The sequence below is a fragment of the Stegostoma tigrinum genome, chromosome 34 (assembly GCF_030684315.1).
Source record: "Stegostoma tigrinum isolate sSteTig4 chromosome 34, sSteTig4.hap1, whole genome shotgun sequence".
NCBI lineage: Eukaryota > Metazoa > Chordata > Chondrichthyes > Orectolobiformes > Stegostomatidae > Stegostoma > Stegostoma tigrinum.
The window spans coordinates 25572132-25595947 of record NC_081387.1 but is presented as its reverse complement, the minus strand read 5'-3'; the positions used below and the strand labels follow the sequence as shown (position 1 = coordinate 25595947).

The 23816-nt window shown below is 43.6% G+C and overlaps 2 protein-coding genes across 2 annotated transcripts in view; both read left to right on the top strand.

The window, feature by feature from the left end:
- The window catches only part of LOC125450601 (uncharacterized), a 506390-nt gene extending 503477 nt beyond the window's left edge, over nt 1–2913 (top strand). The window contains exon 12 of the mRNA XM_059639630.1: nt 720–2913. Within this exon, the coding sequence (XP_059495613.1) occupies nt 720–1339 (620 nt within the window). The 3' untranslated portion in view covers nt 1340–2913. The remainder of the gene's footprint in view (nt 1–719) is intronic.
- LOC125446519 (zinc-binding protein A33-like) lies at nt 640–22506 on the top strand. The gene is made up of 7 exons (XM_048520154.2): nt 640–677; nt 10945–11578; nt 12828–12917; nt 13036–13269; nt 15583–15605; nt 15692–15801; nt 18392–22506. Exons 2-7 carry the CDS (start codon nt 11045–11047, stop codon nt 18937–18939), a joined length of 1539 nt encoding a protein of 512 aa, XP_048376111.1. The 5' UTR covers nt 640–677; nt 10945–11044; the 3' UTR covers nt 18940–22506.
- The last annotated feature ends 1310 nt before the right edge of the window (nt 22507–23816 follow it).

Sequence of the window (23816 nt, the reverse complement as noted above, 5' to 3'; positions counted from 1 at the left end):
GAGCGTTATCAAGCAACACACACGCACGCGCGCATACATGCACACGCGAACTCACCCTCACAAGCAGACACACGTACAAACACACACACACACACACACACACTGACTTGTTCTGACTGTACATTCTTCCTCTGTTTAGTCCCCAGCCTCACCAGGATCAGGAAAGGCTTCTTATTCTGTTCTTGTGACTTGCTTCCACTCTGGTTCCATGGGATCTGAGATGGCGGATAAATTCACTCCACAGTCTACTCCATGTCTCGCTTTTAATTGCATACACAGTGTGTAATTCTCTCTCTTTGTCACACAGTGTCTCACAGGTATGCATGTATTCTCTCTAAAACACCACTTTTTTCACACGCTTTCCATCATTCTGTGTCTCAATTTTACATACACTGTCTCATGCATGCACACTCATCTCTCACTCTTTGTCTCATTCACTTTATACTCTGTCTCTCCCAGGATCCCGGGGAGTTCTGGTACAGAATAACACAAATTAATCAGGGGACTCATCTCTCTAACCCCCTGCAATGGGACTTTCCCATCCTCACTGCAGAGGGTGCCCATCAGTTAAAACTTTCCCCCGGCTGGGGCTTCCCGTTTCCCACTGTTCTTTCTCAATTTCTTCCCCAGGAAATTGTGGCTCATTATTGATTTTCCAAACCGCTGTGAAAGTTACAGTGAGTATGATTAACATTTTATCAACGTCTCTCTGTTTCCAGCTCCAATCACCTTGGACCCTAATACAGCCCATCCTGACCTTCTCCTGTCTGAGGACCTAAGCACCGTGAGTTGTAATGGGAAACAGCAGCAGCTTCCCAGAAATCCAGAGCGATTTGTTCGTTGTGTCCATGTCCTGGCGTCGGAGGGATTCACATCAGGCAAACATTCCTGGGAGGTGGAGGTGGGGAACCAGACCGAGTGGACAGTCGGTGTAGTCAATGGGTCCATCAACAGGAACGAGATGTTCAGCTTAATTCCAGGAAATGGATGCTGGTCGGTTAAGCTGAAAGATGGGAATAGGAACAGGGCTGGTGACACATCATCAAAATGCTCAAAGCCTGGTGTTAATGTGAAAAAGATTCGAGTCTGTCTGGATTATGAGAGAGGAAAGGTCTCCTTTTATAACTCAGAGAACAAGAACCACATTTATACTTTCACTGGCACATTCACTGAGAAAGTCTATCCCTTCTTCAGTTCTTCACTCGCTGATGGGGGTAAAAACGCAGACCCCTTGAAGATTTGCCCCCGGACAGTCGCAATCCAGGAAGATGAGGGTTTTGTCCCTATTTTGAAACAAAACAGTTGCAAAGAAGTCCTAGAAATAGCAAAACACCACTGATGAATACCCAGAAAGTCTAGGAAATTTTTTTGTAACTTCCATAGAGGAATTGGATAAGTGCTTGAAGGTGAACTATTCCCAGGGCAATAAGAGAAAGGAAGTAGGGCCAATTGGATAGATCTTTCAAAGCGATTTGATGGGCCAAATGGCCTCCTACACAACATGATTCCATGAATGTCAATGAATAATATCAATTCTGTTTTATCCATCACGTGATAATTTAACCTCATTTTATCTTAGAACAAACAATCAGTTCTTGGATTCAGTGTTGATGGGGTACAATTGCCATTAATTGATGCAGGGATGCACAGGAATAGGAGTCGGCCATTCGGCCCCTTGAGCCTGCTCTACTATTCAATATGGTCATGGCTGATATGTGGCCTAACTCCATGTGCTTGCCTTGGGCTCATAAACCTTGATACCCATTGTCTATCTCAGATTTAAACTGAACAATTGGTCATATTGATTCGTCTTTGACCTCAACCATTCTTTGTGTGTAAAAGTGCTTTTTAACATCTCTCCTGAATGGTCTGGTCCTAATTCTGAGACTATGTCCCCTAATTCCAGAATCATCGACCAGTGGAAATAATCTATCTTATCTACCCTGTCTCTCCCTGTTAATATCCTGAACAGCTCGATTAGATTACTCCTAAATGTCTAAATTCTAGAAAATAAAGGCATGATCTGCATAATCTCTTCTAATAACTTAACCCCTGAAAACCGGGCGTCATCCATGTAAACTTGTGTTGAACTCTTTTCAGAGTTAAAACATCCTTCCTACTGTATGGTGCTCCAGATCTGCTCACAGTACTCCAAGTGCGGTCTAACCAGGGTTTTGCCTAACTGCAGCTTAATGTCAGCACCCCTATACTCGAGCCCTTTAGAGATGAAGGCCAGCATTCTATTAGCTTTCTTGATTATTTTCGGCATCTGTTCATTACATTTTAAAAAGCTATGTTGGACATCTATTGTATTTAAATTTGAGCCTTATAAAATACACCCTGATCTATTCTTTCTTTTCAGTCTGGCATGGATTACCTCACACTTGCTTCTATTAGGATCCATCTACCACAGCTTTGCCCAATCATTGAATCTATCAATATCCTGTCATCAACACTGACTACAATACCACCTAATTTGTCAGCATATTTGGATATTTGACTTTTTTATTCCATTATCTAAGTTGTTAATGAATAATGTAAATAATTGAGCCCCCTCCACAGATCCCTGTGGGACATCACATCTTGCCAGTTTGTGTTCTTACCCAATATTCCAACTCTCTGTTTCCTGCCACACAACCAATTTCCTCTCCATGTCAGTAACGTACCCTCAATTCCATGGGCTTCCATCTTAGCTAACAGCCTGTCATGTGGGACTTTATAAAAGGCCTTCAGGGAGTCCATATCAATGACATCCATTGACTGACCTTCGTCTGCCACCTTTGCCAGCTGCATGAGAATGAAGAAAGAGTGTCTGTCAGTGACAGACAAACCAGAGTCTGAAAAGATTTGCAATTAAGCTCGGGGTGGTAAGGGGAAAATGTGACACATTGCTACTTTACTGTCATACTCCAATTTTGTCACAAATTAAGCTTTGTGTATTGTGCACACAAAATAAACAATAGATTCCTCTGAGCCATCAGGACTGAATCAATTATTTATTAGTGGTCACCAAACATAAATATTAATTCCTAGACACAGCTGGAATGCCAAGTGTTTCCAACAATTTTTGTTTTTATAACTTTTTTGTGCACATGGATTTTCAAATCTCTTTCTTCCTCTGCGGTTCCTAGTTTCACATGCTTTTGGTTTTATCCTTTCTCATGAATGATCTCATACTTGCCTACTTTATGTTCCACAGCCTAATTTAATCCTCAGAATTTATCTTTCCAAATTGCTTTAGAAGCTTCTTGCATCCTTCGTCATGACTTACTGTGGCTGCCAATTTAATGCCATCTCCAAACCCAGCTATATTGTTCTCTATTTGTTCATTCAAGTCATTAGTAAGTATTGTGAAAAGTTGAGGTCCTAGAATGGACCAGATATATTCTATCAAGGAAAAAGAGCAATCTTCAAGCATTTTGGACAATCTATGACTGATTAAAAAATTACAGATGGGGTTAAATTGATGGACATTGCAGTAATTCTGGAGACATGGCAGGGAGTGGAACTTGGGATGAACATGTATTTTTGAGGTGGTCTGCACCCATTGTGACTTTGTCTTTCCTGAATCATTAATTTGTCAGTTGTCTCTATACTACTTCCTGACTTGTTGAGAGCTTCCAGTTTTTTTCTGCCTTTACCTCAGGTTTCCAGTATCTGCACTGTTTGTGTTCTTCCTTTCTCTGGTGAAATGTTCCCTGCTGTTCTGACAGTTCCCCAACTTGTACCTAAGACCAAATGTGAAACTGTGCAATAAATTGGCATCAGCAGGTTTTATCAAGTTTGTTCCAAATGTCACCGCTGTTGTGGTTCCTTTGCCAAGACTGTTGAAACAAAGCAAGAATTTTGAATGCCAAAATGCCATTGCCAACATAAACATTATTATAGCTGTTGCACCAGTTTTAGCAACACCATAACATGAGAAGCCATTTAAACTGGCTGTTTTGTCAATGATGTCAGTGTTGGTGCAGTGTTTTACAATAGGATGACATGAGTCTTAAACAGCCAATTAGTTATTTATCATGCAGATTAAATACATGGTGATGGAAATATTTTTCAATGAAGAAAGAGGCACTGAGCCTGACATTGGCTGTTCGAATGCTACATGTTCTTTAAATCTGTACTGACTGGTATTCATGTGGAACTTTACCATCTGCTAACCTTCCTGCATACATTTCCACAATACAAATCTGAGACTGCTTTATTTGACTTCTATGCTACAGCCAGACAACTTAAACAATACTTGTGTAACAAGAAAACACAACTTGGTAGTGATTGCTCTGACAAGGGAAAATGTGGAAGCCAACAATGTCATGATCAACTGAGAGGTAGTAGGAACTGCCAATGCTGGATTCTGAGATAACAAGGTGTGGAGCTGGAAGAACACAGCAGGCCAGGCAGCATCAGAGGAGCAGGAAAGCTGACGTTTTGGGTCTGGAGAATGGTCCAGAGGAGCAGGAAAGCTGACGTTTTGGGTCCGGAGAAGGGTCCAGACCTGAAACATCAGCTTTCCTGCTACTCTGATGCTGCCTGGCCTGCTGTGTTCCTCCAGCTCTACACCTTGTAATGTCATGATCAAAATAGGCTTATGTAGAACATGGTTGTTATAAAAAAGATTTGCATGTTTAATGTAAATATATGATAACTATCAAAGTAGATAAGAGAAATTTTAAGAGAAAATGAAGATGCCTCCTCAGGACATCTCTTTTTGTGGGATGGGGGTTATTATAATAATTTGCAATTTGATGCAATAGTTTGGATTATGAAGTAGAGGTAAATAAATCTCAGTTTTTCATTCTTTGAAGAAGACCTTTTATAAATAAAGGGTCTGAAAATCATTTTTAACAGTGAAGGAAAAGGGTACTATTCCAAGGAAGTGGCTGACTTTCAGTTAAATGATGAGCAAACTTCCACTTAATACAGCATTTATAAAGTCCAATTTTTATAGTACACAGAAGGCCATGTGCTCAGGGACTACTGGTGGGATGAGTTCAGAAGAAGAGAAGTCAAATCAGCAGAAGTGCAGATTTTAATTTGCATAACTCTCCAGAATTTGAGAATTTAGTTTATACAAGCACTAGGTTGAGAATTGATAGGTCAAGTTTCAAAGGTGTCCAGGCCATCAGAGCTGGAAAGAAATCTTCAGGCCTTTTCAAGGCCCATAGCTAAGGGCTAGAAAAGTCTGTTGAATAAGAAATCTTAAAGTGAAGGTTAAAGTAAAGCTTGCTGGGATTGGGTAACTGTAAAGGATAGTGCTGGGAAAATGTCTGAATCTTTCTTCTGTGTGTGCTTCAGCTGAATATGTTTGTGCTCTTTAATTAAAAGAATTTTGGTGGTCTTTTGTGAATAAGTTCGATGACTGACAACAGTAACAACTGCAAAAATAAGACTGATGGTCTATCAAGCTGGTTTACACTGTAGGATCATACTTGTTCAGTAATACCATCAGCAGCGATCATAATTATGACCTAGTTTCCTCAAAATCTTATGTCGCTTCACAGAAGATTTAATTTGGACATTTAACCCATCTTCCTCAATCAATTTGGGAAGCCTACACTGCTATCTCCATCATTGGTCCATTCTATTTTCTGCTACCATCAGTCATGGTGTATAGGTGAACTTAACGTATAAGACATTCATTTTCAGAGACATGATATGTGAGACTCACAGTAATTGTCAGTCTCAGAGTTTCACCCTACCAATACCAGATTTCCTTAGCAGGCTCTTTGAACTGCCCTATTGATACGAACACGTACACTCTCTGCATCGGGGATTCATGACATGGAAAATGACGACCATCCGCACCCATTCCATTGGTTCACTTTCACAGTGACTGTTTTTGGGCTTTTAAGGTGCACTGGTAGACGATCCTGTTCCTCCAAGAAATCCTTTTAAGTATTAATCATTCTCTATGTGGACGTTGGCTTCCTGGTTTCCGTCTCGCACTTGCATTTTCAAGCCTCACCCAGATTCCCTTCTGCTTTTAAATTCGTTCATTCTTGTCAGATGTGTCTGCACACAACAACATTTATCGATCTTCCCTTGTTTTTTCGAGATTTGATCACTCTTCAGCAATGCTGTCCTGATCCAAGGGGCTGACTCCGTAAGAAATTAGTGAGCCTCATCGGTAAACTCTCAATGAGCTATTCTCAATGCTACCAGCAGATGGCAGAATGGTTCCACTGAGTTATTCTCGCCAGCAGCACCCCAGATCAACACGATAACGAAGCAGAAAACCAAAAGAACTGCGGAGGCTGTAAATCAGGAAAAAAAAAGTTGCTGGAAAAGCTCAGCAGGTCTGGCAGCATCTGTGAAGGAGAAAACAGAGTTAACGTTTTGGGTCCGGCGACCCTTCCTCAGAACTCACAACAACGAACACGTTTCAGTTTTGTGAAGAGCGTTACGCAATCGATGTGGACTTTCAAAAGGTGTTCGCTGAAGTGCCACACAGCAGGCTCATGGACAAAGTTAGAGCTCGTGGGATCAACAGGCAAGAGCGATAAGGATAGAAAAAGAAATTGACAGCGGCCGAAAAGGAATAGTAGTGAATGTTTGTATCTTGACTGTACAGGACATAATTACAGTGACGCAAACACTGTGAACTGCAAACGGGAATAGGGATAAACTTCAAGAGTATAGGCGTAGGTTAAACAATAGGCACACGAAAGACAGATGAAATTCAATGCAAAATGAATGTGAGATGGTGGAAGAACAAGGAGGGGCATTGTAATCTAAGGAGTACCGCCCGAAAGGAGGTGCAGGAACGGAAGGAGCAGACGTTGAGAGAGTGAATGGCAGTGTGTGGGATGTAAGGAACATCATGTACAATAGCAAGTAAATTGTAATGAAGCTCACTAAAACACTGGCTCAGCCTCAAGTGGGGTACTGTGTCCAGTCCTGGGCACCACACTTGAGGGCGAATGTGTAGGCATTGGAGAGAATTCAGAAGAGATTCAGAAGAATGAACGTGTTACACAGGGAGATTGGAGAGACGGTGACATTCTCCATGAAGGAGGGAAGGTTGTGAGATTTGATGAGGCATTAAAAACTGAAAGGGATAGCAAGCATTGCCGATGCTGGAGTCTTGAGATAACACAGTGTGGAGCTGGAGGAACAGGCCCGGCAGCATAAGAGGAGCAGGAAAGCTGATGTTTCGGGTCGGGACCCTTCTTCACCCGGAACGTCATCTTTCCTGTGATAATGGGAACTGCAGATGCTGGAGAATCCAAGATAACAAAGTGTGGAGCTGGATGAACACAGCAGGCCAAGCAGCATCTCAGGAGCACAAAAGCTGACGTTTCGGGCCCAGACCCTTCATCAGCTCTCTACTGCCTGCTGTGTTCATCCAGCTCCAGGTTGTGTTAAAAACCGAGAGGGGTCTGAACAGAGTAAATAAGGGGAGACTGTTCCCATTATTCGAGGGATCAAGAACCAAAGAACATTGATTTGAGAAGATTGGCAAAGGAATCGAGGGCAATGCAAGGAAACAAAAGAATTTAGTGGATAACCTGGTTAGGATCTGAAAATTTTGAGTTAAGAGTGTGTGGTAGAAGATTGACTGAAGCCTTTCAAAAGAGAATTGAATCATTATCAGAAGAGAAAAATTTGCAGGGTAACGAGGAACGCCTCCAATCGGCAGTGGGGCAAGGTGAGTTCTTCCTGCAGAATGCCCACTCCAATACAATGGGTCAAATGGCCTCCTTCGGTGCTGTAACCATTCTATCAATCCAAACTAATATAAACGTCACCAATGGACTTTGCCAGATTTACACATCTCCCATATTATCATTTAGGTCCAGCCACTTTGTATTTGATATTACAATTTGTAGCCCTCAGATCAGTTCCTTCCAGACATCAGACAGACCCTCAGAGGTGGGCTATCAGACAACGTCTGTCCAAGTCTCCATCAAAACCTTATCCTATTTTATGGGCTGCTCCTTGTATGGGTGAGTGCCAGCATTAACACAAATCCATTTGTGGACTTATCACTGAAATCATACAGCAAGGAGGAGGCCATTTGACTTATCATGCCCCTGGATGGCACTCTGATATGCAGTATTCCCACCTTCCTTGCTCTTTTCCATAGCCCTGTTAGACTTCCCTCATTGTGTCGACCACAAATTGCCTTTTGAAAGTTCCGACTGAATCTATACATCTATTGGACAGTGCATTCCATTTCAGAGTGATACAGTGTCTCTTTACAAATTCCTCTCAATCCCTACCTCATCCATATTCCAATCATCTTAGTGCCCTCAGTATCCTTATAAATGATAATAGAATATACAGGTATTAATCTGAGATGCTAAGACAATTAAATCAGCCAAAGGAGAAATGGTCTCTCCTTTAATGAAACAAAGAATTGCGGATATGGAGATCTGAAACAAAAACAGAAATTGCTGAAGAAACTCAGCATGTCTAGCAATATCTGCAGAGAGAGAATAGAGTTATTGTTTCAGGCCCAGTGACACTTCTTCAGAACTGACAGTAACCAAGAAAAGGTGCTATTTATGCTGATCACAGGGGGTAGGGGGGATGGAGTGAGAGGAAAAGGAGAGGGAGCCTGAACAGAGAGAAAATTATAGTTAGAGTGACAAACGAAATGGATAATAGTCAGTTCAGGATAAAGTAAAGCTGATAATGGGGACATATGAGTGGGTGAAAATGGCTGTGCTGAAAGCAGTCCATGGGATGACAGGACCTGGGATGTGATAGGTATAGGACATGAAAGATGATGTTCAGATTCTAAAGTTGATGAACTCAATTTGAGTTCTGAAGGTGGCAGGGTCCCAAATTGAAAATGGGAGGCTGCTCCTCCAGCTTGTGCTGATCCTCACTGGAGCACTGCAACAGGCCCGAGACAGAGGTATTGGCCAGGGAACACGGAGGGGATGGGGATGAGGGTAGTGTTGAAGTGGCAGGTAACTGGAAGCTTGGTGTCATTTCTACGGATAGAATGTAAGCATTCTGTGAAGCAGTTGCCCAGTCTGCATTTCATCTTCCCAATGTACAGGAGACCACATTGTGATTTGATTTGATTTGTTATTGTCACGTGCTGAGATACAGTGAAAAGTGTTGTTTTGCGTGCTAACCAGGCAATTGTACCTTACATAAGTACCTCAGGGTAACAGAACAGAATGCAGAATGTAGTGTTACATTTACAGAAAAAGTGCAGAGAAATTCCAGGTGAATTGCTGCTTGGAACCTCGGAGAGTGAGGAGGGAGAAGGTTAACAGCCAAGTGTTACATCTTCTGCAATTGCATGGGAAGGTGCCATAGAGGTATGGGGAGAGAGGGAGGAGTGAACCAGGGAGTGCCAGAGAGAACGGATCCTGCAGAAGACTGACAAGGGCGGTAAGGGAAAAATGTGGCCGGTGGTGACATCCCACTGGAGGCGGCAGGAATGGCATCTTATAATCCTTTGAATGTGCGGGTGAGGGAGAAAATGAGGACTGGAGGACTCTACTGTTGTGGGAGGGAAGACAAAGGGTGTGGGCAGAAGTGTGGGAGATGGGTCGGACAATGGTCTTGTCAATCATTGTGATGGATAATCCTCGGTTGAGGAAAAAGCGAGATAGTTCTGAGGCCCCTCTGTGTGCAGAAATTACTATATCAACAAAATCAGTGCACACATAACCCAGAGCTCCAGAGGTCCTTTCCGTTCCACCCCCCTCCACCTCCTTGCAGCTACTCTCTGCCATTAACACCCACATTTTAACCATAACATTTCTCTACTATTATCAACTTTCCTTTGCTCCTTTGTTCTCTGGAGCATCCACACCATCAGTTCCACTTGTTCCTCCACCCTCCGTATCAACAGCATAAAACCTATGGATTTTGCTGGCCCTTCAATTCTGAAGAACAGTCCTACATGCCTTGAAACACTCACTCTTCTTCTCTCTGGCCAGATGCTGGCTGATCTGTGTGCCTTGCTTCAGACCTTCCTGGCTTTTTCTAAAATGATTTCTGAGGAAGGTGGATTCCAATCCCACCAGGGCAGCTAGTGAAATTGAAACTAAATTCATAAACTCTAGAATTACAAATCTTAACTCAGTAAGAAAACTATCATTGAATGTTGTTTAAAAAGAAACTATTGGGTCTACAAACATTACCGAGGGAAGGTAATCTGTTAGCCTGACCCAACCTGGACCCCCCAGACCAACAACAATGGCACTGGCTGTTGCATGCCCACTGAAAACGAGCCGCTCCGCTCAACAGCAAATAGGGATAAGCTATATTTAAATGAAGGCCTCATCCCAGGAATGAGTAAAATATTGCATGCAATTCTGGTCTCCCTGCTGTAGAAAAGATGTTGTTAAACTCAAAAGGATTCGGAAAAGATTTGCAAAGGTGTTCACAAGTACAGAGGGTTTCAGCTAGAGGGAGAGGCTGAACAGTCTGGGGATGTTTTCCCTGGAGTACCAAAGGCTGAGGGGTGACCTTATAGACGTTTATAAAATCATAAGGGGCATGGATAGTGTGAGCAGTCAATGTCTTTTCCTAGGGTAGGGGAGCCCAAAACTAGAGAGCTAGGTTTAAGGCGAGAGAGGAAAGATTTAAAAGGGGCAACTTTTTCACGCAGAGGTGGTGTGTGTATGGAATGAGCTGCCAGAGGAAGTGGTGGGGGCTGGTACAGTTACAGCATTTAAAAGGCTTCTGGATGAATGAATATATACGAATAGGAAGGGTTTAGTGGGATATGGGCCAAATGCTGCCAAATGTTTTGAGATTAATTGAGGATATCTGGTCGGCATGAACAAGTCGTTTCCGTGCTGTACAACTCTATAACAACGACAAAACAAAACTCAATTGTGAAAATATCGGATTAGAATAATAATCCAGAACTTGCTTTTTTTAAAAAAACAAAAGCAAAATAAAATCAGCACCACATAGGCAGCCAATAGAATCGCACATCCCAAGCACTAACAGTTTGTTGCTGTGCTTCAGGGTCATTCTCGGATTCATCCGCACGGCCGGCGTCAGGAACAAACATGATTTCAGGCGCAGAGGGAAACTAACGGCGGAATTTGCGTCGGAGCCGCGGCCGATGGCTTCCAGGCAGCAGGAGGAGGGTCTGGCCGAGTACCTGAACTGCCCGATCTGCCTGGATCTGTTCGCCGAACCGGTAATCTTGGATTGCGGCCACAACTTCTGCCAGGGATGCATCCAGCGCTACTGGGAGGACAGCGAGGCCAGCTCCTGCCCCGAGTGCAGGGAGGTTTTCCAGGAGAGGAGGCTGCGCCCGAACCGGGCGCTGGGGAACTTGGCGGAGCGGGCTCGCAGCCTCTTCCAGCAGCAGGAGGGTAGAACCGGAGCCCATCTAGCAAGCCGGCAGCGGAGCGAACAGGAAGCTGAAGCCAGCCCCAGGCCACGTCCCCAGGAGCCCGGGGCTGCAGATCCGTGCCCCGGGACAGAGCAGAGGCAGCTCCCCTTCTACTGCGGGCAACACCGAGAGGAGCTGAAACTGTTCTGTGAGACAGATAAGGAGCTGATCTGTGTGATGTGCCTGGACAGCAGAGAGGGTCAGAATCACCGCTCCCACAACTTCATGCTCATCAGTGAAGCAGTGGAGATGTACAAGGTAGAAAATAATAAAAGAAAAAAAATCAAAACGTTTTCCTGTAGAATCAAAAATGCTGGAACATCTGAAAGAAAAGCAGTAAGTGTTGGGACCATGAACCAAAATAAAAACACAGCTCAACTCTAGTAACATCTGTGAGGCAAGGAATCCAAAGTGACTCTTCCAGAAAATATGGGAACATTGAAGTAGGAGCAGGTCATTCGGCTCTGTGAGCCTATTCTGCTATTCGTTCTGACCATGGCTGATTATCCAGCTCAATAGCCTGTCCCTGCTTTCCCCCCACAGCCTTGGATTTCTTTAGGCCCAAGTGCTATATCCTACTCTATCTTGAAATCATACAGTATCTTGGCCTTGACTGCTTCCGGTGGTTTCAAATTGCGCAGGCTCACCACTCTCTGGGTGAAGACATTTCTCCTCACTTCAGTCCTAAATGGTTCACCCCATATCCTTGTACTGTGGCTCATGGTTCTGACTCCCTGGTCATTGGGAACATCCTTCCTATATCTACCCTGCCTAGTATTGCGGGAACACATGTCCATTCTATTTAACAGGACGTGGCTGTAAAACCATAAGACTATGTAGGAGGAGAAGGTGGGCCATTTGGCCCATTGAGTCTGCTCTGGTGTAATTTTGGCGTGCGCCCCATTTTCCCAACGGGTGAGGGAGCAAAGTTAACTTCACACCAATCAACTGTCGACGAGCATTCGTGGACATATCCACCATATGATTCTCAATTCAAGAGAACAATTCCAAAGTTAAGGAGTGTCAGTTACAGAGACAGGGGGAGAAAGAGAGAAAATGTTCAAACTTGCAAAAAAATTAAAAATGAGGGGACTGAATTTTAACATAATTAGTCAAGGAAGCCAAAACAACAGGAAATGGGAATAAATTTCTTACAGAACGAATGGATCAGGAATGCACTACCTGGGAGAATGGTTGACGCAGGTTCAGTTGAGGCATTCAGAAGGGAATTAGACTGTCATCTGAAAAGGAAGAATGTGGCAGGGAGTAGGTACTGAGCACATTGCTCATTCAGAGAGCTAGTACCAACAAGAAGGGCTGACTGTCCTACTTTAACAATTTGACTGTGACAATTTGGTGCATCTGTAACAATGACCCTCTCCTGGTGGCTTATGTGAGGGTGGGGTTCGATGGGTGTGACGGCAGATCCAGCCACCTCCTAAAGTGGCATTTCCCCCACATTTCAATTTGTGAACAAACTCATTCACCCTCCGCATCTGAATTTCAGGAAAAGCTAAAATCCCTGTCCGACATTCTCTGGGCCAAGTCCACGCTCCTGGAAGCTAAACTAGCGCAGAAGCACGTTTTAGAGGTTGGGGTAAGTTTTCAATCTGCCCTCCTCTCATGCATTTCCCCTCCTGTACCCCCCTGTTTCTTGTCTGCCGCCCTCTCCTCCTTTTATCTGGGCTCTGATGATAAAGTTGTCATTCCTATAGGATCAGACGAGCCAGCTGCAGGAATTCATTACGTCCGAGTTTGCGAAGATGCACCAGATCCTCATGCGAACGGAGAAGCGGTTGGTTTTGGAGCTGAAGGAGAACGTGGAGATTATCTCGGACAAGCTGGAGAGAAACCTGCTGGACATCCAGCAGAACCTGAATAACATCCAGGAAAAGCTGTCGAGATCGCAGACCCAGCTGGACAAGGAAGACACCATCGCCTTCCTAAAGGTAATTGTCGCCGTCACCCAGAGCAGTAAATCCATGCCTCCACCCTGCCCCCACCCCCCCAAACCCTCTTCAAACAGCAAGAGAGCAACACGGGAAAGAAAACCTTTCTCCTTCTCCCCACTTCCACCATTCCTTCTCTCCACTGAAATTCTCACACACCTGGGAGCAAGGGAACCCACAAGCTCTGTTACAGACCCATCCTACACGGGTTCTTATCCAAAAGACTGCAACAGCAATTTAGCTTTGTGTCATGCCCAGCATCAGCTTTACCATAAATCATTGACTCACAACCAATGGAGAAAGTTGGGGCAGGTGATTAATGCTTGAACGGATGGGTTTTGTCTGGAATGTAGCACTGACCACAAGATATGTCAGCCATTGAAGTATTATTCTGAAGAGTAGTCACTATCATTGTGTAGTGAATGCAGCAACTGATTTTACAAAGCAAGATCCCATGAAGATAAGGCATTGACCATATTATCCTTTTGGCATCATTGTGGTCGATGGAAAACTCTTAAACCTCCCACTGAGAGATAACTGCTGGTCTCCTCCATCATGTCAGGATGTTTTTGGCCTAAGTACATGGGCAGATGGGCCTGAATTTAACATCATATCCAAAAGACAGCATGTACTCTTACAGAAACTCAGTCATATGGCTGTAAGAAGCCCTTGCAGGACAGAATTCCAGAAATGCTTGGCAAGGGCAAGGCTACAGATGGTGGGAGGCAGGAATATGAGGAGGTCATTAAGCCCCTTGAACCTTCTGGTCACCACATTATAAGAAGGATGTGGAAGCTTTGGAAAGGGTGCAGAGGGGATTTACTAGGATGTTGCCTGGTATGGAGGGAAGGTCTTATGGGGAAATGCTGAGGGACTTGAGGGCGTTTTCGTTTGAGAGAAGAAGGTTGAGAGGTGACTTAATTGAGACATATAAAATAATAAGAAGGTTAGATAGGGTGGACAGGGAGAGCCATTTTCCTAGGATGGTGACGGCGAGCACGAGGGGGCATAGCTTTAAACTGAGGGGTGAAAGATATAGGACAGATGTCAGAGGTCGTTTCTTTACTCAGAGAGTAGTAAGGGTATGGAACGCTTTGCCTGCAACGGTAGTAGATTCACTAACTTTAAGTACATTTAAGTCATCATTCGATAAGCATATGGACGTACATGGAATAGTATAAGTTAGATGGGCTTCAGTTTGGTATGACAGGTCGGCACAACATCGAGGGCCGAAGGGCCTGTACTGTTCTGTTATGTTCTATGTTCTCTGTTATTCAGTTAGATTGTGGCTGATCTTCCATTTCAAAGCTATTTTCCTGCAGTAGTCCTTTATCCCTTCAGGTCTTGAATACCTAATGATCCCTGTCTTGATGAAACATACTGGCAGAACGTCCACGGGCCTCAGGGTAATGAATTCTAAAGATTCAGAAGAAATCCCTCCTTATCTTAGCCCTAAATCTTTATCCTGAGTCTGTGGTCCCCCAGTTCTCAATCCCTTTGTGAGGGGAGCCTGTTTTTCCAGATCCACCCTGTTTCGCCCATGAGAGTTCTGTTAGCTTCAATGAAATCAGCTTTCATTCTTTGAACATATAGAGAAGGCAGTCACAAGGCCCTCAATCTTTTCTTGCCTGATCTGTGAAGAGTTAGTGAAACCCAGATTTCTGGCTGGAGATGTTGCGAGATCCTTGATGTGTTTACCTGAGCATTTAGTTTTTACACAGTCTCTCTCTGTGTGAAGCAGGACCCAGTAACAATATTTAAAAGGCAGGACTCGATGCATCTATTTAAGCTTTAGAGATACTGCACACACTCAGTGGGATTAATGTAAATCAGCTGCACAGATTTGATAGGCCAAATGGCCTATTCTGTGCTGTATAACTCAATGACAAATCCTGACGGTATCTATAGTGTGACACAAGATGCAAACCCTTACATGTGGAGCTCAATCATTCAACAATGAGTTCAGGAAGCATTTCTTCACTCAAATGAGAATGGAAATCTCTCCACACACATGAGAAAAAAAACAATTGAATCACATCCAAGACTGATTCTTGTTTGAGGAAAAGCTGTGGAACCAAGTCAGGGTTGGGAGGGGCAGGATGGCTGGAGGTAAGATCAGAGAACAACCATCATAGTTCAATGCAGAACAGGTTGGAGAGAGACGGCTGAGTGGCCATCTTCCATTTCTGCCTCCTCATAGTTCTGGTGATGTGATTCAGTGCTTGGTTTTGGTGTATGAATCTTTCCCCCTTCTGCTTCACCTGGCACCATCATCCACTGGAACTCAGGTCCCTCCTGTTTGTTGTATTTTAGGATCAAGCTGAACAACAGATGAGGTATGTGCTCCTGTGAACTTACTGCAACCTGACACATCCGCTCGCCGTCACTTCCATCGTGTAATGTTGCTGTTCTCTGTCATCAGCGAGGATTCAGGCCAGCTTCTCCTGGCTGCTGACCGCTTGCCAATGGGAATATTCCGAGGACCTTTGCAGTATACTGCCTGGAAGGAAATGGCAGAGAGCATCAGCCCAGGTGAGAGGTCCTTCCCCCTTGAACCATTCCAACTTTCATTCATTTGGGAGGTTGTCTGACAAACTGAGGAACCTTGTCCTACATGTTGACAACATTTTTTCTGCTTAAATGTATGTCACGAGCTGTCAGAATAAATGAGCGTCCACCAAAATTTACCATGTTCCTGTCCTCAAGGCTAAGTTATGACCCCGCTCAATGAGCAGGAACTGCAAGGCTCTTGACCAATATACAGTGTTGGAGAACAAATGTAAAACATTGTTACACACTGACTGAACCAGCTGTACATGTACTGTAACTAAGTGTGGCTACCAGGCGAACGTTGACATGTCAACAATTTTTTATGTTTCCTATTTGGAAGACAGAATGGGGAGAAAGCATTACTGTGTCATTTTGAAACAGAGCCCTTTTGAAAATGTAATTCCGGATATGGACTGTCTTGTGTGCTCCTTCTTAAGGTCTTACCTTGGCCAGCTCATCCCAAAAGTTGGGATTTTACACATGTCTGGGAATAGCCTAGGGCAGGGGGTCTGTTTGAGATTCAGCAAACGCTTATCTGATTGAACCCATGCTATTTGTGGTCCCTTTATTTGTTTAAGCATCATTTAGCCTTGTGCTTGTAAGGAAGAACCCTTCACTTAAAAACATTTCTGCGAAGGGTGACACTGAAATAAAACCAAACAGTGGATACTGGAAATCTGAGTTCTGATGAAGAACCATTGGACTTGAAGTATTAACTCTGTTTCTCTTTGTCTGTTTGCTTTTCTGTATATGTTCCCTGGCTGATGGTGTAGATTTCCTGATTCGCAGTGTGGGGTCGCCCTCTGCTGATGTAGGTTCACCCTCTGCTGATGTAGGTTCACTCTCCGATAGTGCAGGTTCACTCTCTGCTCATGTAGCGATGATGTTTATGTGGTGAGCCCAGTTGAGTTTCTGCTCATTGATAATGCTGTCGATAGTCGAGGATTCAGAGATGGTAACACCACTGAATGCCAAGGGGCAGTGGTCAGATTGTCACTTATTAGGCGTGGTTATTGCCTGGCATTTGCATGGCTCAAAATTTACTTGCCGCTTGTCAACCTAAGCCTTGATGTTGTCCAGATCCTGTTGGATTTGAACATTGTCATCATTAGTAATCCCTCACAGATGTCGATGATTCTCTTCCGCTCTTAGTGTGAGTTTGTAGATGTCTTAAAGTCCAATATGACTTCTGCAGACCTAGGGCAGAAGGTGGTCATGGGAAGCAGTGGGTGGGGCATTGGTGTGGAAGCTCGCTCCTTAAGGTGTTTTTGCCTGCCTAATTCATGTCCAGTGTCCTCTGTAATTCATAATTTGAGTACGTACTCCTTCAACATCTCTGATAATAAATTTTCAACCTCACGCGTCTCCATTGGGTTACACTTCAACTCTACCCTATCGCTAATATATTCTAATCCATTTTATAACTTGTCTTGACTCTCACATGTGGAGTTTTGAATGGGTGTGTGATGGCTTTGACGGGAATAAAACCACCATTATATGCTACAAAAACAAAATCGCCTGGGAGAATATTTGCAGCAGAAAAATAATAAATTTACATATTTTGGTAAGTAAAAGTGGAAAGGGAATTGCCCAATTTTGACAGGTCATACCAGCTCTTACAGTCAAATTTTTGTTGTATAATTTGGCAGGCCTTTCACAAACAAGTCTTACAGAGGTCTGCAATATCATGAGAACATGGATAGAGTGATTAGCCAAGGGTTCCCATTTTCCCAGGGTAGGGAAGATCAAAACTAGAAGCAAAAGGTTTAATATCAGAGGGGAAAGGTATAAAAAGTACCTAAGGAGAAGCTTTTTCATGCAGAGGTTAGTGTGTGTATGGAATGAGCTACTAGAGGAAGCACAGAGGCTGGTACAATTACAATATTTAAATGATATCTGGATAGGTACATGGATAGAAAAAGTTTAGATGGATTCGGGCCAAATGCCGGCAAATGGGATTAGATTGATTTTGGAAAGCAGGTCAGCATGGAAGAATTGGACCAAAGGGCCTGTTTCCATGCTGTACAGCTGAATGGCTCAAAGTTCTATCTGAGACACACCAGCTAGTTATAGCCAACAGCTGGTGCGAGTAATGGTCCTGTTGCCTTCCTCCAGATCTTCCCTTTCTGTTCTCATCCCATTACTATCTCCTTTTGTCTTTCACTATCATCACTTTCCTCTTTTAATCTCTCCTGCCTTCCACCCTTGCCAACACTTTTCCTGTTGTATTTACCCAACCCCACTTCTCTGCCTCTGCATTTTTTAAAATCTGTGTTCAATTAGTTTCACCTCGAACGGTTTCCTGTTCTGAAAAATGATCAGTGATCAGACCGAAAACATTAACTCTGTTTCTTCCTCTCCACAGGCCGCTGAGCACTAATGACAATTGTGTTGTTAAATTTCAAATTTCAAGCTTGTGCAGTGTGTAATTTCTTAGTAAAGTATAACGTATAACGTAATGCCTGTCGAATAAAATCTTTTAGATTTTGGATAAATCGAAGCTGAAGTATTGCAATCTGCTTGGTTTCTCATGTTATCTTTCACTCTCTTTCTCTCTTGCTCTCTCTACCAGTTCCGGCATCAGTGACACTGAACCCTGAGACAGCTCACTCATGGCTCCTCATATCAGAAGACCTGACCACTGTCAGATACGCAAACAAACAGCAAGAGCTCCCTGACACCCCGGAGAGGTTCAACCCTTCACTCTGCGTGCTGGGCTCCCAAGGATTCATGTCAGGGAGACACTACTGGGAGGTGGTGGTGGGAGAGAGCTCCGAGTGGGACGTGGGAGTGGTGAAGGAATCCATCAACAGGAAAGGGGACATCACAGCCGTTCCACAAGCTGGCTATTGGATCGTCTGGCTGAGGAACGGCCATGATTACAAGGCAGGCTCAGTGCCTCGCACCCCCCTCAAGCTCCACACCAGACCCCGCAAAATTGGGGTCTATCTGGACTATGAGGGTGGCCAGGTTTCCTTCTACAATGCAGATGACATGTCCCACCTCCACACTTTCACTGACCTCTTCACCGAGAAACTTTATCCCTTCTTCAGTCCCTGCTTGAGTGGGCATGGGGAGAGCTCAGAGCCACTGAAAATCTGCCAGTCCAGATTTCATTAGGGCTGAAACACTCAATTCCAGTCATTTCCAATTGATTACTGACCTCCCCTGTCCACTTAGTGTTCATCTTATTCAATCCTCCTTTCATTGTAGCCCAGACATGATCCCTTTTTGGGTGAAGTTGGGCATAGAGAGAGAAGAAGGTGGTCTTTCCATTTGTAGTACCACATGCCCAGTGTTCAGTTTTGCTAGGTTTGTGGGGCTGGCACCCATATCAGGCAGTGGGTGCTCAGTTATTGGTGCCGTGTTATTGCCCATTTCCTTCAGCTGTGCTGCTCATGATGTTCTTGTCTATTTTTCATCATTCACTCTCTTCATGTGCTTCCATGATGCTTTTCTAAAGCTACTTTCCTCACTCCCTTTTCCAGGGGCATATGGTGTAACATGGATTGCAGTCAAAGTCATCCCAGTCTGAGCCACTTTACAGATCCATACACTGAACTTAGACCCTTTAGCATGTGTTATTGGCATTAATTCACCAGAGCTCCTTTGTGAGCACATTTCAGCCTCTCGAGTGGCAAAGGCAGCAGACACATGCAACACCACCAGCATGTTCCCCTCTAAGCCACATACTATCCAGGCACAGGTATATATTACTGTTTCTGCACTCATTGGGTCAAAATCCTGGCCATCCCTTCCCATCAGCACTGTGGGTGTATATATAAACCCAAGTGGACCACAGTGGTTCAAAAAGGTTGCTCACCACCACCTTCCTTCTCGAGTGTCGTTAGGGGTAGGTGGTAAATGCCCACATCCTGCGAATGAATATAAATATCATTGCTTTGCAATATCTGACCCTTAATCTGAGACGATACCCTGTGGTCCTAGACATTCCCACAATGGGAAACTACTTTTCTGCATCGAGCTTGTCAAGTCCTCTAAGAATTTTTCGTGTTTCAAAATTTCACTTCTTATTCTTGGAAACTCCAATGTGTATAAGACCCAACCTTCTCAATCTTGCCACACAAGGCAATCCATATATGTCTGGTATAAGCCTTGTGAACTTTCTCTGGACTGCCTCCAATACAATGATATCTTTACTTAAATAAGACACCCAAAGTTGTCATAGTATTCCAGCTGTGGTCTGACTAGTGCCTTATATAGTGTTAGCAAGACCTCCTTAGCTTTAGCAATAAAGTTAAGCATTCCACCAGGCCTTCCCTAATATCTCCAGAACCTGGATGTTATCTTTTTGTGATTCAGGGAACAGGACTCTCAAATTCTTGTGTGCTGTAGCCTTCCTCAGTCTTTCTCCACTTAAATAAAATTCAGCTCCTCTGCTCTTCCTGCCAAAATGCATAACCTCATATTTTCTCACATTATATTCCGTATGCCAAGTTTTGCCCACTTACTTAACCTGTCTACATCCCTCTGTAGACTCCTTGTCATTCTCACCCACTTGCCTTTGAAACCACCTCCCCCCACCCCAGCCATGTTTGTGTCATCTGCAAATTTGGCAATGGTGCATTCACTTTCATCACTCAAGTCAATATATATCAATAATCATGGCACTAGCATTAATCCCTGTGGAATAGCAGGTTGCCATCCTGAAAATGCCCCTTTATCCTAACTTCTCTCTTTAGTGAGTAAGCCAATCCTCTATCGATGCTAATATAGCACCCCAGTACTGTGGGCTCTTATTTTATGAAGTAGCCTAAAGTGTAACAGCTTTACAAATGTTTGCTGAAAATCCAAACATATTCCATCTGCTACTTCCCCTTTATCTTGATTGTTTGCTACCTCCTCAATGAATTCTAATCGAATTGTAAGGTATGTTTCCCCTTTGCAAGACTGCACTGACTCAGCTTGATCATATCACGTATTTCTAAAAGGCCTGTTATTGACTCCTTTCTAACAGAATTGAACGATCGACATTTAGCTAACTGGTATTTTTTTTCCTTTCCCTTTTAAAATAAAGGTGTTACATTGGCAGTTTTCCAATCCTCTGGAACTTTATCAAAATCTAAGAATTCCTAGAAGATTGCTATCAATGTATCAATTATCTTTGTGGCTATTTCCCATCCCAACCTCCGATGCATGCAGTCAGGTGCAGGGCACTTGTCAGGCCTTGCTTCCTTTAGTTTCCCTTGGGTTTTTTTTGTCTAGTGCTAGTAATTGCATTTATTCCCTCACCTCTTTTTGCTCCCTGAATATTTAGTCATTAGCTAATGGTGTCTTTTACTGTAAAGGTGTTAAGTGTTTATTCAACTCCTCTGCCATGCCCTGCTTCCCTGTTATTATTTCTCCAGTTCCAATTGTTTGGATACTCCATCCTCACATAAAATTATTGGCTTTTGCAGCAGATCCTCTCTCCTCCCATTTGAAGAATAGTTCACACTCTCAAAGAGGTCAAGTGTGATATTTTAAGGGCACTCTTGCAAGACTTCAGAAACCGCTTCCTCTAAGTGACTCCTGTTCTCTCTGCCTAAAGAGCTGGGGGCCCAGGTTTGTCTTGCTTGGTCACCTGCCACCAGACGAATTGTGACTCCTGGGACTTGGACTTTGTTGGATCTAATACCAATGCTGATGAATGGGCAGCAAACAGATGCCTTTCTGCTCATGTGCACACATAAGCTGTGGATACAGAGAGAGAATAGCTGTGCTGTCCAGCTTGCATCATTCACTCACGTTATAACTGAGTGTGGTCCCCAGCACTTCCTATCCATCAACAGCCAGCCAACTTCTGGGAGAAAAGCAGTATTGCAGACAATAGACTGAGATACCATCAATGCAGCACTGATCATTAGCCACTTCCACCCAACTGCAACTGTGCAACCATACGCAGGGTGAGATATGTCAGGCTAGAAGTGGAAATGGAGGAATGAGTGGAAGAGTCAGTGGAAGTGTTGTTGCTGTGAGAAGTGGAGGCACAGCATCTGGAGGAAGCTTCCACATTCTTTAAGAGACCCAAGGAAGCAATAGCTTGTGATGGATGCTCAGTACATCAACCAAGCGAGCCCATTGGATAGAAAGGTGCAGTTGAATGACTGGCTTTCTGAAGGCAAAGAGAGATGGGTAGACAATGCTGACCTTAACAATGACAAAAGAACAAGCCTTGAGGCCACAACAGTTTATTTTGAAAAGCATCAAGGCATGTGGGTATAAGCAGGAAAGTGAAGTTGAAATGAAATGGTCAATTTGTGATGGAAAGCAGGCACATGGGGCTGAATGGCCATCTCCTGCTCTGATAGTTTCTGTTCAAAATTGTCTTCAGTATAAGCTACATTTGCAACAATTTATTGTATCACATGAATAGGGATAACAATTGAATTGTGTATCTCAAGGCCATCATAAGTGCAGAATCAGTGTTGAACATTGTGATTATTTTCTGCAGATCTGACAATCTCCTAGTGCCATAAAAAAATCATTACAATTCACACGATGCCACTAAAATCATAAAAAATTAGCGTTTTTAAAAAATAGGCTCAAACATGTTAACCTCAGTTAATTTGCATGCTTTCTATTTCAAAGTGTATTGCAGTAATTACAGAGGTATCTCAAAGGCTGATGCAATTCCAATTGAAATTAAATCTCAAACATTGCTCAGGTCACACATCACCAGCACAAAGGGACCTCACAGAGTTCAAATCCTCTCTGTGTGACTTCATTTTTTCCAGATGCTCTTACAAAATCAGTTTATACCAAATCAAACATCTTTCCAAAAAATGTTGTCATCAAATTTCACACATCTGCAAGGTTCTGAGCCACCACTTTATTTGAATTGCTCACGGCCTTTACTTCTATGTGACAACTTTAACCTGGTAGTCCTCAGGATTGCTCCAAGCACATTTTTCTTTGTTTAGACATATATACAATGCCTACCTGGGGCAACTAGGACTTGAAACCGGGCCTCCTGCCTGAGAGACACTGCCACTGCACCACAAGACCTTAGAATTAAAAATACAAACAGAAATTGCTGGAGGAGCTCAGCAAGTCTGGCAGCATCTGTGGACAGAAAGTATAGTCAATGTGTAGGGTCCAATGACCCACTGAAATATTAACTCTGCTTTCTGCGTACAGACGCTGCCAGATCTGCTGAGTTTTGCTAGAAATTCCTGCATTTTGGCATCTGCAGTTTCTTTAACCTTTGAATTGAAGTTTGGCGTGGAAGCTAGAAACCATGCGCATTATAGGGAATTGAACCCACATCTTTTGTGCTATTAGCATCATACTGTAACTATCTGAGCTAACCAACTGCTCCAGTCATGTTTTATTATGATGTCTGTTGCCAAATTTGGCAAACTGAGACCCATCTGTCTTCTCAGGCGTTTCCCCTTGAAGGGGACAGGTGGACTGTTCCCTGTTGCCTTTTTTGCCTCTTGATTGTCCTCATCAACCTAGTAAGAGATAGTACAACACTCCTCTGGAGCAGGAAGGATGTGAGGCAGAAACATTACCCCTGCACCACAAGAGCCCTTTTGTGAGGGTCAAAGCCTTTATGGTGACATTGGTCAGTACAGGATTTGAACCCACTCTGTTCCCATCACTATGCAGCACAATCCAGCTGTCCAACTGGCTTAGTTAACCAACCCCATCCCAGTAACATCAGAACAGCTACTGCTGTTTTTCATCTGTTTATTCAGGAGATCTGTCTGTATTCATATTGGTGATGAAAGGGACAAGATGAAATTCGGCATGCATGCCAACAAAAAGGTGATGCCTCATTGATGATTTTGCAGATGGTAGTGCTCATACCTCTCAGACAAGAGGCCTGTGTTGAAGCCCCACTTGCTCCAGAGGTGAGTCATGCAATGTCATTGGACATGTTGATTGGAAAATATTGACACAATGCCCCACTGTCAGTTCTAATGACATAAAAGGGAATAGAATATTAGAGGCTGATTTAAATTTTTGGAAAATGAGATGTGAATTTCCCA